At 43.2% G+C, this 13,499-nt stretch overlaps 1 protein-coding gene across 1 annotated transcript in view; it reads left to right on the forward strand.

Moving 5' to 3' along the window:
- The first annotated feature begins 4,412 nt into the window (after nt 1-4,412).
- The window catches only part of chst11 (carbohydrate (chondroitin 4) sulfotransferase 11), a 90,962-nt gene continuing 81,875 nt past the window's right edge, over nt 4,413-13,499 (forward strand). Inside the window, exon 1 of the mRNA XM_086146827.1 lies at nt 4,413-4,565. Within this exon, the coding sequence (XP_086002953.1) occupies nt 4,448-4,565 (118 nt within the window). The 5' untranslated portion in view covers nt 4,413-4,447. The remainder of the gene's footprint in view (nt 4,566-13,499) is intronic.

Consider the following 13,499-nt stretch of genomic DNA (forward strand, 5'->3'; position numbering starts at 1 on the left):
AGACGGTTCTCTCTCTCACCAACTCCTCAGCAGACTCTGCAGTGAGCATTTCATTGCCACTAGGTGGGGCTACAGCTGCTTCAATGGGCCAATCAATGGGCCCTTGATGTCTGCACCTAGTACTACACCCTCCAGTACTGTACTACCCTTGTCAGTACTACCACTTCTTCTCCTTTCAGCTTTTCCCTTCAGGCGTTGCCACAGCAAATTAACCTTCTCCGTCTAACCCTATTCTCTGTATCCTCCTCTTTCGCACCAACTACCTTCATATCTTCTCTCACTACGTCCATAAATCTTCTCTTTGGTCTTCTTCAAGACCTCCTGCCTGGCAGCTCCAATTCCAGCATCCATCTACTAATATATTCACTATCCCTCCTCTTTACATGACCAAACCATCTCAGTCTAGCTTCTCTGACCTTCTCTCTAAAACATCTAACATGAGCCGTCCCTCTGATAGACTCATTTCTGATCCTACCCATCCTGGTCACTCCTAAAGAGAACCATAGCATCTTAATCTCTGCTACATCTAGTCTTTTTATCATTGTTACTGTTTCTAGGACATACAGCACCGCTGGTCTCACCACTGTCTTGTACATCTTTCCTTTCCTTCTGATTGATAGTCTTTTATCACATTGTACCCCTGACAGTTTTCTCCACCCATTCCAACCTGCTTGAACCCATCTCTTCACCTCTTTTCCACACTCTCCGTTGCTCCAGACTGTTGACTCCAAGTACCTGAAATCCTTCAACTTCTTGATCGACACTCCCTGGAGCCTCACCGTACCACCTACGTTCCTCTCATTCACACACATATACTCTGTATTGCTGCAACTAACCTTCATTACTCTCCTTTCCAGAGCATACCTCCACCTCTTTGGATTTTCCTCAACCTCTTCTCTGCTCTCACTACAGATCACAATGTCATCTGCAAACATCATGGTCCATGGCGATTCCTGTCTAACCTCATCTGTCAGCCTGTCCATCACCACTGCAAACAAGAAGGGGCTCAGAGCTGATCCCTGATGGAGTCCCACCTCCATCTTGAACTTCTCTGTTACCCCTATAGCACACCGCACAAGTGTCTCATGGCTAGCATACATGTCCTGCACCAGTCTAATGTACTTCTCTGCCATTCCAGACTTCCTCATACAATACCAGAGTTCCTCTCTTGGCACACTGTCATATACTTTTTCTCAGTCTACAGAAAACACAATGCTGCTCCCTCTGGCCTCTGTACTTCTCTATAAGCATTCTCAAAGCAAATACTGCATCTGTCGTACTCTCTCTAGACAAGAAGCCATACTGCTGTTCACAAATGCAGACTTCTGCTCTCAGTCTTGTTTCCACTACTCTTTCCCATAACATCATTGTATGGCTCATCAACTTTATCCATCTATAGTTGCCCCAATTCTGCATATCCCCCTTATTCTTAAAAATGGGCACCATCACACTTCGCCTCCGTTCTTCGGGCATCTTATCACTCTCTAAGATCCTGTTGAATAATTTAGTCAGAAACTCTATCGCTGCCTCTCCCAGACACTTCTACACCTCCACAGGAATATCATCAGGACCAAGTGCCTTTCCACTATTCTTCCTCTTCAACGCTTTCCTTGCTTCACTTTTACCAATCTCTGCTACTTTGTGGTCTACAATTGTCACCTCTTCTACCCTTGCCTCTCTTTCATTTTCCACATTCATCAGCTCTTCAAAGTACACTTTCCATCTTCCCATCACTCTTCTAGCATCTGTCAATACATTTGCCTCACTATCCTTAATCACCCTAATCTGTTGTACATCCTTTCCATCTTTATCTCTCTGTTTCGCCAACCTGTATAGATCATTCTCTCCCTCCTTACTGTCCAACTGGGCATACAAGTCATCGTACGCCCTTTGTTTGCCTTTGCTACCTCTATCTTTACCTCACGCTGTAGCTCCTTGTTCTCTCTTTGTCCCACTTCTTCTTTGCTAATCGCTCTCTCTGTATATACTCCTATACTTCCTCATTCCACCACCATGTATCTTTATCTACTGTCCTTCCAGATGATACACTAAGTACTCTGCTACCTGTCTCCCTGATAACATTAGCTGCAGTTGTCCAATCATGTGGAAGCTCTCCCTGACCACCCAGAAGCTTTCTCAACTCCTCCCTGAAAACTATACAACACCCCTCCCTTTTCAGCTTCCTTCCTTCTGATTTTGTCCTCTGCTCTGCCTTTGTCCTCTTGATCTCTCCTTGTCACCAGGCTACACTCTCATCTACAACTACTTTGCGATCACTGCCCTCTTTCAGGTTACCTCATCTATACAAGATGAGGTCTACCTGTGTGCTCCTACCGCCGCTCTTAGAAGTTACCCCATGTTCCTGTCTTTTCTGGAAAAAGTGTTCACTACAGCCATTTCCATCCTTTTTGCAAAGTCTACTACCGTTTGTCCCTGTGTGTTCCTATCCTGTATACCAAATCTGCCCACATTTCTTCATCCCCTCTATTGCCTGCACCAACATGCCCATTGAAGTCATCACCAATCACCACCCTCTCATCTCTGGGGATATTCTACATCACTTCATCTAACACATTCTAGAACTTCTCCTTCTCCTCAAGCTCACACCCCAACTGAAAACATTGAGCATCGCACCTTCAATTTCCAAGGACTTGCATGAGATGCGGAGCCCCGTGTCAATTTATCACAAAGATATGAGATTAAATCTCAATTGACAGCGATAACTAGATAATTAACCAGCTTTCGTTGTTCTCATCTTCACGCAGATGCATGTGAACCGTCAACTGAAGTAAACAAGACCAACAGTAGTCAGGTTGTTTCATCTTAATGAGTATTTATAACTCTCACCACCAAAAACAATAATTATTCTCTCTTAATTTCTGTGTTTTCAGTCATTGACCTAAAGCTTGTCAAGGTGAATCTGTAATACGTTCAAGCTCATCTCTGAGGTCACGCTGACCGTTTTTTGTCGAAAATTTGATGCACGAAATACCCAGGTTTTTTTTTTCCAACGGAAGATGGAGAGTGTCATACCGCTTTCATCCACAGGGAGCTGCTGAAATAAAAAACAATACACTTCTCCCTGTCGCTTAAAATAACCTTAACCTTAAATCTATTTTAAAATGTCCCTTTTACTCACTTTTGGTCATTCCGAACTCATTCTAAGATGATGACATACTGCATTTTTTTTTAACAAATTGCCATTGTTTGGGAGATTGTAAAATGTTTTTGGTACCATTTTTTCTCGCTTGTGCATTAGAAGACGTAAATTCAACAAAGAAAAGACAAGAACAAAGAAACAAATATATGACTAAATCAGGTGACTGTACAATGAATCAAGCAAACAAACAAATGTTTGCAGAACAGTTGAAACTTGGTGCCAAATAAAACTAGAATTAAACCTATTTAAAGAAATTAGGGGTACTCTCAGCATCAGAGAGGGAGCTCTGACTTGTGAGCTGTGTACTTTATTGTCTGGCTAAGAGCTTTTTTATGAAAGCATTAATGAATTTCAGCCAGTAAAAGCGGAGCACAGAAAGCATTGGTTCCCTAAATCCTAAATCAAACACAGACCTCATTACAAACTTGTCAGGTATTTGAATTGTTATCAATAAAAGAGTAAGATTATGACTGACGCATTTTAATGTTGCAGCAACTGCTTTTCATCATCTCTGACCAATCAATACATATCATCTCCAAGACAACAACTTCTCATGATGTCAGTATCCTGCTGATGGGGGTACTTTTACAACTTTACAGGATCTATCTATCTATCTATCTATCTATCTATCTATCTATCTATCTATCTATCTATCTATCTATCTATCTATCTATCTATCTATCTATCCATCCATCCATCCATCCATCCATCCATCCATCCATCCATCCATCCATCCATCCATCTATCTATCTATCTATCTATCTATCTATCTATCTATCTATCTATCTATCTATCTATCTATCTATCTATCTATCTATCTATCTATATTCACATATATTTATATATTAATCTTATTCTGTATATGTATTTATGTCTAATCTACTTTAGTTTAGTTATCCTACCTCCCATAATGTGCGAATCTATCCATCTGTCTGTTTTTCATTTAAATTTTCTCAAGTTTTCTGAAAATAATCTGGCGAGCCACCACCAGCAACACACACGCACGCACGCACCCACACATGAAACACTGTCTCTTACCTGCTACCTCTGACTTTTTATCTCATTTTTATTTTATTCTATTTTTGGATCATATGCTAATGCGTGTGTGAGTCTGGGAAAACGCGCACATCTGGACGGGCTCATTCGCTCCAGTGCCGGGGTGCCATCCCCCCCCTCCCCCCTCCTCCAGTGGTACGTTCCGTGTTGGAGGCTCTCGGTTCGCTGACCCCGTGGATTGTCCCACTCAGTGCGAGAGGAGCCCGGAAAGCCCACGCACGTCCCTGCGCCATGAAGCAGCCCCTCGGCGAGCTGATGAGGATGAGCAGGATTTGCCGCATGGTTTTCGCCACGTGTTTGGGATCCTTTATTCTGGTCATCTTTTATTTTCAAAGTATGTTTCAACCAGGTAGGACGTTCTTCGCTCCTCTTCCTCCGCGTGTGTGTGTGCGTGTGAGTGCATCGCTGTTGAGCGGTGCGCGTCCGGCAGGCGGCCGGCGCGCTGAGGGCGCAACGATGCAACGGATCGGTACCGGATACTTGGATTGTCCGGCATCCACGGTTTTCCTCCCGCGTGTTTTTTTTTCTTTGCGGGTGCGCGTTCGCGTGGGTGTGCGCGGGATTCCGGTCAATGTGGGCACCTGATCCAACCCAGGCGGGTGGATCCGAACCGATCCGGACTCGGGAAATCAAGCGATCGCCGTGACAAATGAAGTTTGGGATCCGGATGTAAAAACAATATATAATACAAAATAAACACGTGTACCGGGGATCCTTCACGATCACTTCCTGTCTGCAAACGCGCCCCGGTGACCATTCATCGCACAATGACGCGAAAAAAAAAACTAAACAAAAACAAAACGCCCTCCACATCCGCCGGGGTACAGTCCGTTGTGTGAGTGTGTTTGTGTGTGCGTGCGCGGAGGAGCGCACATCCGCGCGTCTTAACAACAGGTTTGCCGGGATGCGGGCTTCGCTTCCCTGCGGGACGAACTCAATCGTGTGTGACTACTAAATTCGGGTTTGTTAAAGCCCGGATTTCCAGACGGATCCGGACTTATAGAGCACTCGTCATCTCCTCTTCTTCTGTTCCCATCAGGAAAGCTTCCTAGTATGATGAAGGATCCTCAAAGCTGCAGGAACAGGGTTTCTTGCTCTGCAGTTTTTAATTTTCTATTTAGTTTCTACAGTTTCAGTTTTTAATTCCATAACATCAGTATATTGTGCCTATCTCCATCAAGTGAGACTGCCATCGTGACCCTTAATTCAACTGAACCCCACTCACCCACCTACCCCAGTATGTGCGAGATTATTCGGCTTATTATCCTGCATATTGATGTTACGGTCAATTGGACTCTGAAGGTCGACTGACAAATGACAAGATAATAGTTTATAATTAGGGTGAACTGACCCTTTAATCCGTTAATAGGATCCTGACCAGTAGCCTCCCGGACCCCCCCACCCCCCCACCCCTTCCACTACCACTATCATCACTTGATAGGGCCTGAGCTGACTGATATCATTAAGTTACGAATTACACGAATCTCCCCTGTGTAGGGAATGCAGTGCAGTGTGAGACATCTCCCGGCCGTCATTAGATGAGCTTTCGGCACGGAATTGATTGTTGAAATTGAACCGAGACTCTATTAAAACTCAGCTTGGGACATCTGGATCACATGGCCGTACACACACACACACACACACACACGACTAGTGATGATAGGCTGCTTCTTCCTGGATGTTCTGATTGAAGAGCAGAGTGCTTCCGTGCACAACATCACTTCTAATACCACAGGGTGTGTCTTTTTGTGTGATTACACAGTTGCGATGGATGCTGATATGTGTGTGTGTGTGTGTGTGTGTGTGTGTGTGTGTGTGTGTGTGTGTGCGCGTATGCTGTTGACCCTCCCTTTACAACCCTTCTTATCAGCTGCTCAATTTGTTTACCTTCTTTTTGAAGTAGCTCGCTTGTATTTACTTTGCAGCCTTATATTTGTGATATAGTATGTATTTAATTCAGTGCTGGGACATTTGTGACCAAATTTGGTTTTGTTTATCTTGTCGTGCACTTCAAGACCGTTAAATTTGTCTGTCTTGTGTCTGGATACAAACACTGAACGTTTCTTCTCTTGAGAGGGAACTGCTCAGGTCTGACCTCTGATCTGACGTTGTAAAAACAATAACAGAAATAACAATTGTGATTTTAAAATGTTAATTAACCGTCAGAAAAAAATGAACGTTTGAACGAGTCCATTTAAATGTTAAGTACTAAAACTGAGTCAATGTCATGTCCTCAAAGCAGACAGGCTCTCACAATGTGTCTAATAATTAATGACCAATACCTGATATACTGATAGACACACACACACACAGACACACACACACTTTTACAGACCCAAGCACAAACACAAACACACATATCTCTGTCTGGCTGTCTGGGTTCTCATCGTAAACTCTCACGTCTCTTCTAGTTCTACAGGGTCATGACATAGGTAGACACACACACACATTCACACACATACACACCCACACATGCATATGCGCACAAGTGCAAACACACCTAACGGGGCTCCATTGCTTGATATTTTGCACGTCGCTGGATCGTCATTGAGCAGAAATATCAGTTTCCTGAGCAGCAGTAAGGATCACGTTAAAGCCGGTAAAAGCTATCATGGTGTCTTTTGGCCAGAATCACCCGGGCTGATTGGATGAACTGCAACTAGTGAGTATAACGGTATCATCCCTGCAATGGCCGGCTAAACCGGTACTATCCTGCTGCTGTGCTGCAGTGACTCAAGCATGGCTAATTAGATGGAGTTTGAAGAGTTCTGCCAGATTCAGAGCAGCCCATTTTCGTGTTTGCCGTCCACTTATTCATCAGCGTGCGGATGGAGACTGCCATTTGAACATTTGAAGTGTGACCATCTGTGCGAGGCGTCCTGGATCGTCCTGACAGAGCGTGAGCTTGACGGTGGGCCAACCTGCGAAGCTGAGTGTGGGAGCAAAGCAACATCACAAATACATAGTTATTTTCAGTGTCCCCATTGGGTATTTGCATTGACCTGGCAATGGCTCCTGGGACTGTGATTGCAGATGAAAACTAGATCCCCTGGCTGTGATTATGTCGCTGATGATTTTTCAGTAATGGCTTATGGAAGGTATCAATACAACATTATCCAGCAAGTCGTTACATTCTCTAATCTGTGTGCGTGTGCGTGTGTGTGTGTGTGTGTGTGTGTGTGTGTGTGTGTGTGTGTGTGTGTGTGTGTGTGTGTGTGTGGTCAGCTGTTATTGGTGTAAAAAATCTCATTCTGTTCCTGATCTTTTGACAGGGGGAGCGGCATGTTGTTCCATGTCAGGAGACAATTTTATCACTAAAGCGCCTAAAAAGTAGCAAATAAAAAAGGAGTATATAAATATTAAAGATAATTATTTGTGAAAGATCCAATAATTATTCATTTATTCATTCATTCATTCATTACCACTATACCACTTATCTTGCACTAATGGTCAACCCCCCCCCCCCCCGAAAAAAAAAAAAGAACGATGAAATTAATGTATGTATGTATATGGTACTGAGATGGCTATTCGGTTGAGTAGTCACTTCTGACTTCCAACTACTGGTACTTCGGATCTTCGGTGGCTGAATTGCACTTTTTGTGAGTCACTTTGGATAAAAGTGTCTGCCAAATGACTGTAATGTAATATAAGGTAATGTAATGTAATAGGCGGGGTTTCATTTGGACTTCAATCGCCAGGCTTTACAAGGAGTCATGCAACTATTAACACTCTCATTCAGACGTCTGGGCAATTTAGGGTCTCCAGTTGAGCTTCTGCATGTTTTTGGACTGTAGGAGGAACCCAGAGAACCTGGATTACACCCATGCAGACAAATTGAGAACATGGAGACTCCACGCGGAGAGGCCTCCTGTCGGAATCAGACCAGAGATGTTCTTGCTGTAAAGTGCTGCCCTTAATAATTCAAATAAAAATCTAAAATAGTCTAAAAATGACGTTTTTTTTTTTTTTTTTTTTTTTTTTTTTTTTAGAACAAAAAATGAATGAATACATTTAAAATTGTTCATTTACTATTTGGATGGACCTGCCAACAGTAGATACATTATCTGGGGACTGTGGACTTCAAGAGCCTTCGGCTCCTTTTTATTTTATGGGTCCTGACCTTAAAAGCTTGGGAACTAGCACGACGGAGGAGAAGGAGACTTTAATTCTGTTAAAAGCACCTCTGACCTCAGATGGAAATTTGCTGTAATGAATCTAGAATGAAGACCAGCTACTGACTTTGGGTTAAACATATTCATCGTATCCTGTTAGTAGTTGACATTTACTAGAACTTTGACTCTTCGCGCTGACATGCTCTGATGTTCCCACGTTTTATCCCCGATCAAAACAGAGCTGAGTCTTGTGTTCATCTCCGGCATCAGTTTTTCTTCATCGTGAGGATTACCATAACATTGATGGTTTGAAAGCCTTTAGGAAATATTCCCGCGTGGAATTTCTACATGAATCTCCAAATTCCTCACCCTTGCTGGTGCATGGTGCCAATGTCAGCTGTAACTGGTAGGACAAGGAGAGACCGCTGGGTCGCCAGGGGTCATCAACCTCAAATATGGCGCCTGGGAACTTGAAACAAGCGTTTCAAACCCAAATATTATTCAGAGAATCTGCACAGAGAATCTCCCTTTGTGACCCAAAACTGTTGGTGTATTTGCTTAAAAAATCCTGTAAATTGACACAATTCCTTGAAAAAACGTAGATTTGCCAAGAGGGGTTGCAATCCTCGGGTTGATCATGGGTTCTTCGAAGAACCATTAGGTTCCAAGAAGATCTTTAGTGACTTTACTTCATCCTGTGAGGAACCTCAGTAAATGGATCTCTTTGCAAGCATTTTCTTTTACCCTGTGTTTTTGTCAACCGAACAACAAAAATTAAACCAGTATTAATATTTCCAGACAGGTTTCCAGATTGTACATATGACAATAAACACTTGGAAACACACGGAATTCCAGAACAATTCAAGTGTACAATCACATGAATATGCAGCTGGGATTGGCTCTAAGTGCAGGATAAGTGGTATAGAGAATGAATGAATGAATGGATGAATGAACAAGTGTATATTACTAAGCAATTGATCTCTAACTTTTAACTTTCCCTTTTGAACCCTCTCTTGGTAAAAAGGTTCCTCCCAACTTCCAGAATGAGAAACCTGCAAAGAGAATCAATTGTTATGACCCTATATGACCTGCAAATATTCACATTTTCCAAGTTATGGGTGAATATTTCCTGTTAATGCCCTCACTGTGGGAAAAAGAGCATTGTGGACGCCATGGCAACTTTATTTTCGTCTGATGCGCTGCTTTGTGATTTGATGCTCCATGTCCTATGTTGGGAAACATTGATTTACCTTTTCATAAAAAGCAGTGCTCTGCTATCGAGTTTGCCAAGTAGATTTTATTGTGAAGCCTCTAGTAAACATGAAGACAAACCGCAGAAACTGCCAAGAACATGTTTCCATTTGCCAGTTTCTAGTTTCGCTAAAAGTTTCTTGGCATTTCACCCCTTCTGACCTGATCTGATGTAGTCTTAACAGGGTAAATCATACTTCCTGCGCTGAATGGATATCTTTCTTTCTGATGCGTATTACACTGTTAGTGTTGTATGAAACAAGTCAAGGGGTCTGGAGAAAATACTAACTGAAAAACTGCCCTCTTTGTCTCACTTGGATGACACCGAGGTGATTCTCTCTTGCTTCTATGAAGTTATTTTTTTTTTTAGTTTGGAACCTGCATGAAAAGACTTGTCGCAGCCAGCTGTCTTAGCGTGAAGCCTGGAGGTAGATGACATCCTTGCCAAATTTTCACCGTTCCCGCTTGCCCGACACAACTGAGATTCACATTTCTCGATCGTTCACCCAGCCATTAACAGATAAAACTGAGGTACTTATCTGTTAATGGATAAAGTATGAGGAGATGTCGAGATGTTGACGCAGCAGCTTTGGTCAAAGTGCACAGTCATGTGTTAGAAACTGAAATTCATTCACACATTCCTGTTAAATAGTTGGTGCCGGAGTGTGATTTGGTGACAGAGCGAGTCTGAGAGCCTCCAGTCTGCCAGTCTTTCATTCCTTCAGAGGTCAGCAACCTGACTGTCACTGCATTTTTAGATGGACAATGAAACATTCTGTGTTAAAATCAAAACTCACCACTGTTTGATATCCAGTTTCTACTTGGACCCACCAGGACTTGACACACAAGTATGAAAGAACACAATTTTTTTTAATGTATTTTGGGACATTGAATGAACATTTTGAATTTATCAGTTCAAAAGTAATTTGTAATATCAGGAATCAAACATATCGACCCATTGTATGAGTTTTATTGCTGCTATATCAAAACTGTGAAATAATCTTAATGACTCAATTAAGTTCTTGTTTATATCTTCGTCTCCTATTTGTCCTTACAAAATTTGCTTTACTGTTTTCAAAATTGAAGATTTTGATTTGTAATTTCTCACCTTGGTACTCCATTGGAAAAATTGCAAGAATTTACCCTGAAAAATGATTCATAAATGATTTAAAAATGAATACAACTCAGCAAAATTGAGGGAAAATGGCCAGTAGCAAGAAATTGCCTTGAACTCCTCCAGAAAGTACTTAAAATTGGGGAAAAAAAACCAACAAAAAACACAAGAAGTCATTGGAAATGAGTGACTACTTATAAGGGAGATTCAAGAAACTTCCAAAAAAGGGATTCTGTGTAAGTTGTTTTGAGATGCTTCTGACAGCTACACATAGACGCTGGTCCAAAGAAAAATATTGCAGTTGCAATATTTCCTCTTTCCCTTTTATCACTGACAGTTGTGTGAGGACAATGGGGTGATATCACGTGTGTATCCTGCTCTGACACGCAAATGCACACACATACACAACAAAATACAGTGCAGCTAAAATCAGATTGTGCATCCCTCGCCTTCACGCCGGAAGACTGGCGAGGGGTCGATCCTCTCCTGCCTCAGTGAGAATGCATCCTGGATGTCCTGTCTATGCGATCTTCTGTTTTCCTGTCCAGCTGTGTGGCTAAATCCCTCATCCGACATACCAGTACACCGGGGTGGGAGGGGGAGGGGCGGACCCCCCGTTGCCGCCCCACTTTCAGCACTAATACACTAAGGTCATACACGGCACTGGTCTCGCTATGAGACGACCCTATTATAAAGCCACGCCTCTTTGGAAAACAGTATTTTGAAAACCGTTTTGATGACCGGCTGCTTCTTCCACGAGGTGATAAATTTTGTGTGACAGATCTGACAAGGGGTGAGGTCTCAGCTCTCAGGGGTCCACCGGCAAATGTTTGGTCGGGGCTTTTGATGGTTGTGGGGAGTGCACTGGGGGTTTATTCCAGGGGCTGGGAGCATCTCTGCAGCGAGGGAAGGCGAGGGATGGGCTTTTTTTTTTTTTTTTTTTTTTGTGCATCTTCATCCGGCATCCCAGCCTCTGACCTGGGCTTTTAAATGTTTGATTTTCTTCTCCTTTTCCATGTGCGACCCCACTTCCTGTCTGCTGAGAGTTGCATAATGACCGCTGACTTTCTCACCGCGGTGATGACAATTACATAAATTGTTTCATCAGTTGCTGTTTATCTTGCCTGATTTGATGATTTTTTTTTGGCATGTTTGCGTTTATACATTTTTTTTTTATTTTGATCGACAAGTCAGCTGATGACAGGAGCGGGTTAGTTTTTATGGACGTTCATCACCACCAATATGCCAACACTTCCTGACAGGATGATGACTGTGAGGCAAGATGGCATTTCATCGAACTATTATTTTCTGTGATAGTTCTACCTGTGCTACTCTTTCACACCTGATAACTGATGTGTGTCGATTGTGTGGGCATTGAATTGCAGGAACCGCCCCTTGGACAGCTCCGTCGGTGCCGTTTTGAGGGAGAAATCGGTAGCCTTTCTGGGCCCGGTGCTTCCGAGGTAATCTGGAAAGCTGCAGGGTGTGGTTTAAAAGCTGCCTGATCTGACCCAGATTCTCAAGTTAAGGAGTAATTCTTTGACACAAGCGAGCATGAAACAATGATTGCTATGAATCGAGGGTGTGTGTGCGTGTTGGTAAAACCTGGAGGCTCTCCTCTGTGGAGATTCCTCTGCCAGTTGGCACTGCAGTGGTTTGCAGATCTCTTTCTGTTGGTCACTAAACCCATCGCCACCTGCTGAAATCTGGTGTTTGCCTGCCAGCGTCTGCTTATTTCTGCCACATTTCCGGGGTGATGGTAACAGTTATTCTTTGTCATTTCTCCTAACAGTCCCAGACGGAAAGCTTGTTCTTGAGTTTGGACGAGACTGGAGGCGAAACGGTGCGGTCAGAACCGTGCTGACACCGTCTCTTGCCTCTGCACTTCTTTTACTTCGTAACATCCCACGTTTTTTCGGGTGTTTGTTTCCCGTGCCTCCGAGGTGTTTCGAGGCAAACGGCAGGGTAGAAAATTGACAAACTCGTCCATCAGCAGTCTCCAGGCAGTGGGCCTTTGAAGTGGGTTTACATCCTGGTATATGCTCTACCTTTGGTGGAAAACTCGTAAATTATTATAAAACAATACTGACTGCTGCTTTATGAGTTCAGAAGGAAAGTACATTTCAATCTGCCGCTCTCTCTCTCTCTCTTTCGTCTAAGGTCTTACTTGTGATGAAAGTAGGCTTACTTTTGAAGTAGCAACAGAGATGGAGACTGCGGTAAGATGTAAAAGTTTAAATGCATAAGCCATATGCGCGGTGCGGGGGTTCAGTGGTTGGCGCTTCCACCTCACAGCAAGAAGGTCCCTGGTTCGATTCTGATGGGGGGGTCTATCTGTGTAGATTTTGCACGTTCTCCATGTGCATGTGTGGGTTTCCTTCGGTTTCCTCCAACAGTCCAAAAACTTGCTGTAGCTTAATTGGAGAATTTCCCAAACGTGTGAATGAGAGACTGAATGCTTGTATTCCTGTATCTATATGTGGTCCCGTGATTGACTGGTGACTGTCCCATGCTGAACCCTTGCTCAATGACAGCTAGGATATGCTCCAGCTTCCCTGTGACCCTATGTGCAGAATCAGGGGTACAGATAATGAATGAATGAATGAATGAAGAATTACCATATTTTCCGCACTATAAGGTGCACCTAAAAGCCTTTAATCTTCTCAAAAACCGACAGTGCGCCTTATAATGCAGTGCGTCTTATATATGGATCAATATTGAGCCGCAGGAGGTCTCGCAACTACGGGGAATTCCAGTCCCAAGGCACTTGTGTTTGTATAAAGACCCCAAAATGGCACCTTTCAAG

Source organism: Fistularia commersonii, chromosome 5 (assembly GCF_037954325.1).
Source record: "Fistularia commersonii isolate RoL2024-O1a breed Wild chromosome 5, RoL_Fcom_v1.0, whole genome shotgun sequence".
NCBI lineage: Eukaryota > Metazoa > Chordata > Actinopteri > Syngnathiformes > Fistulariidae > Fistularia > Fistularia commersonii.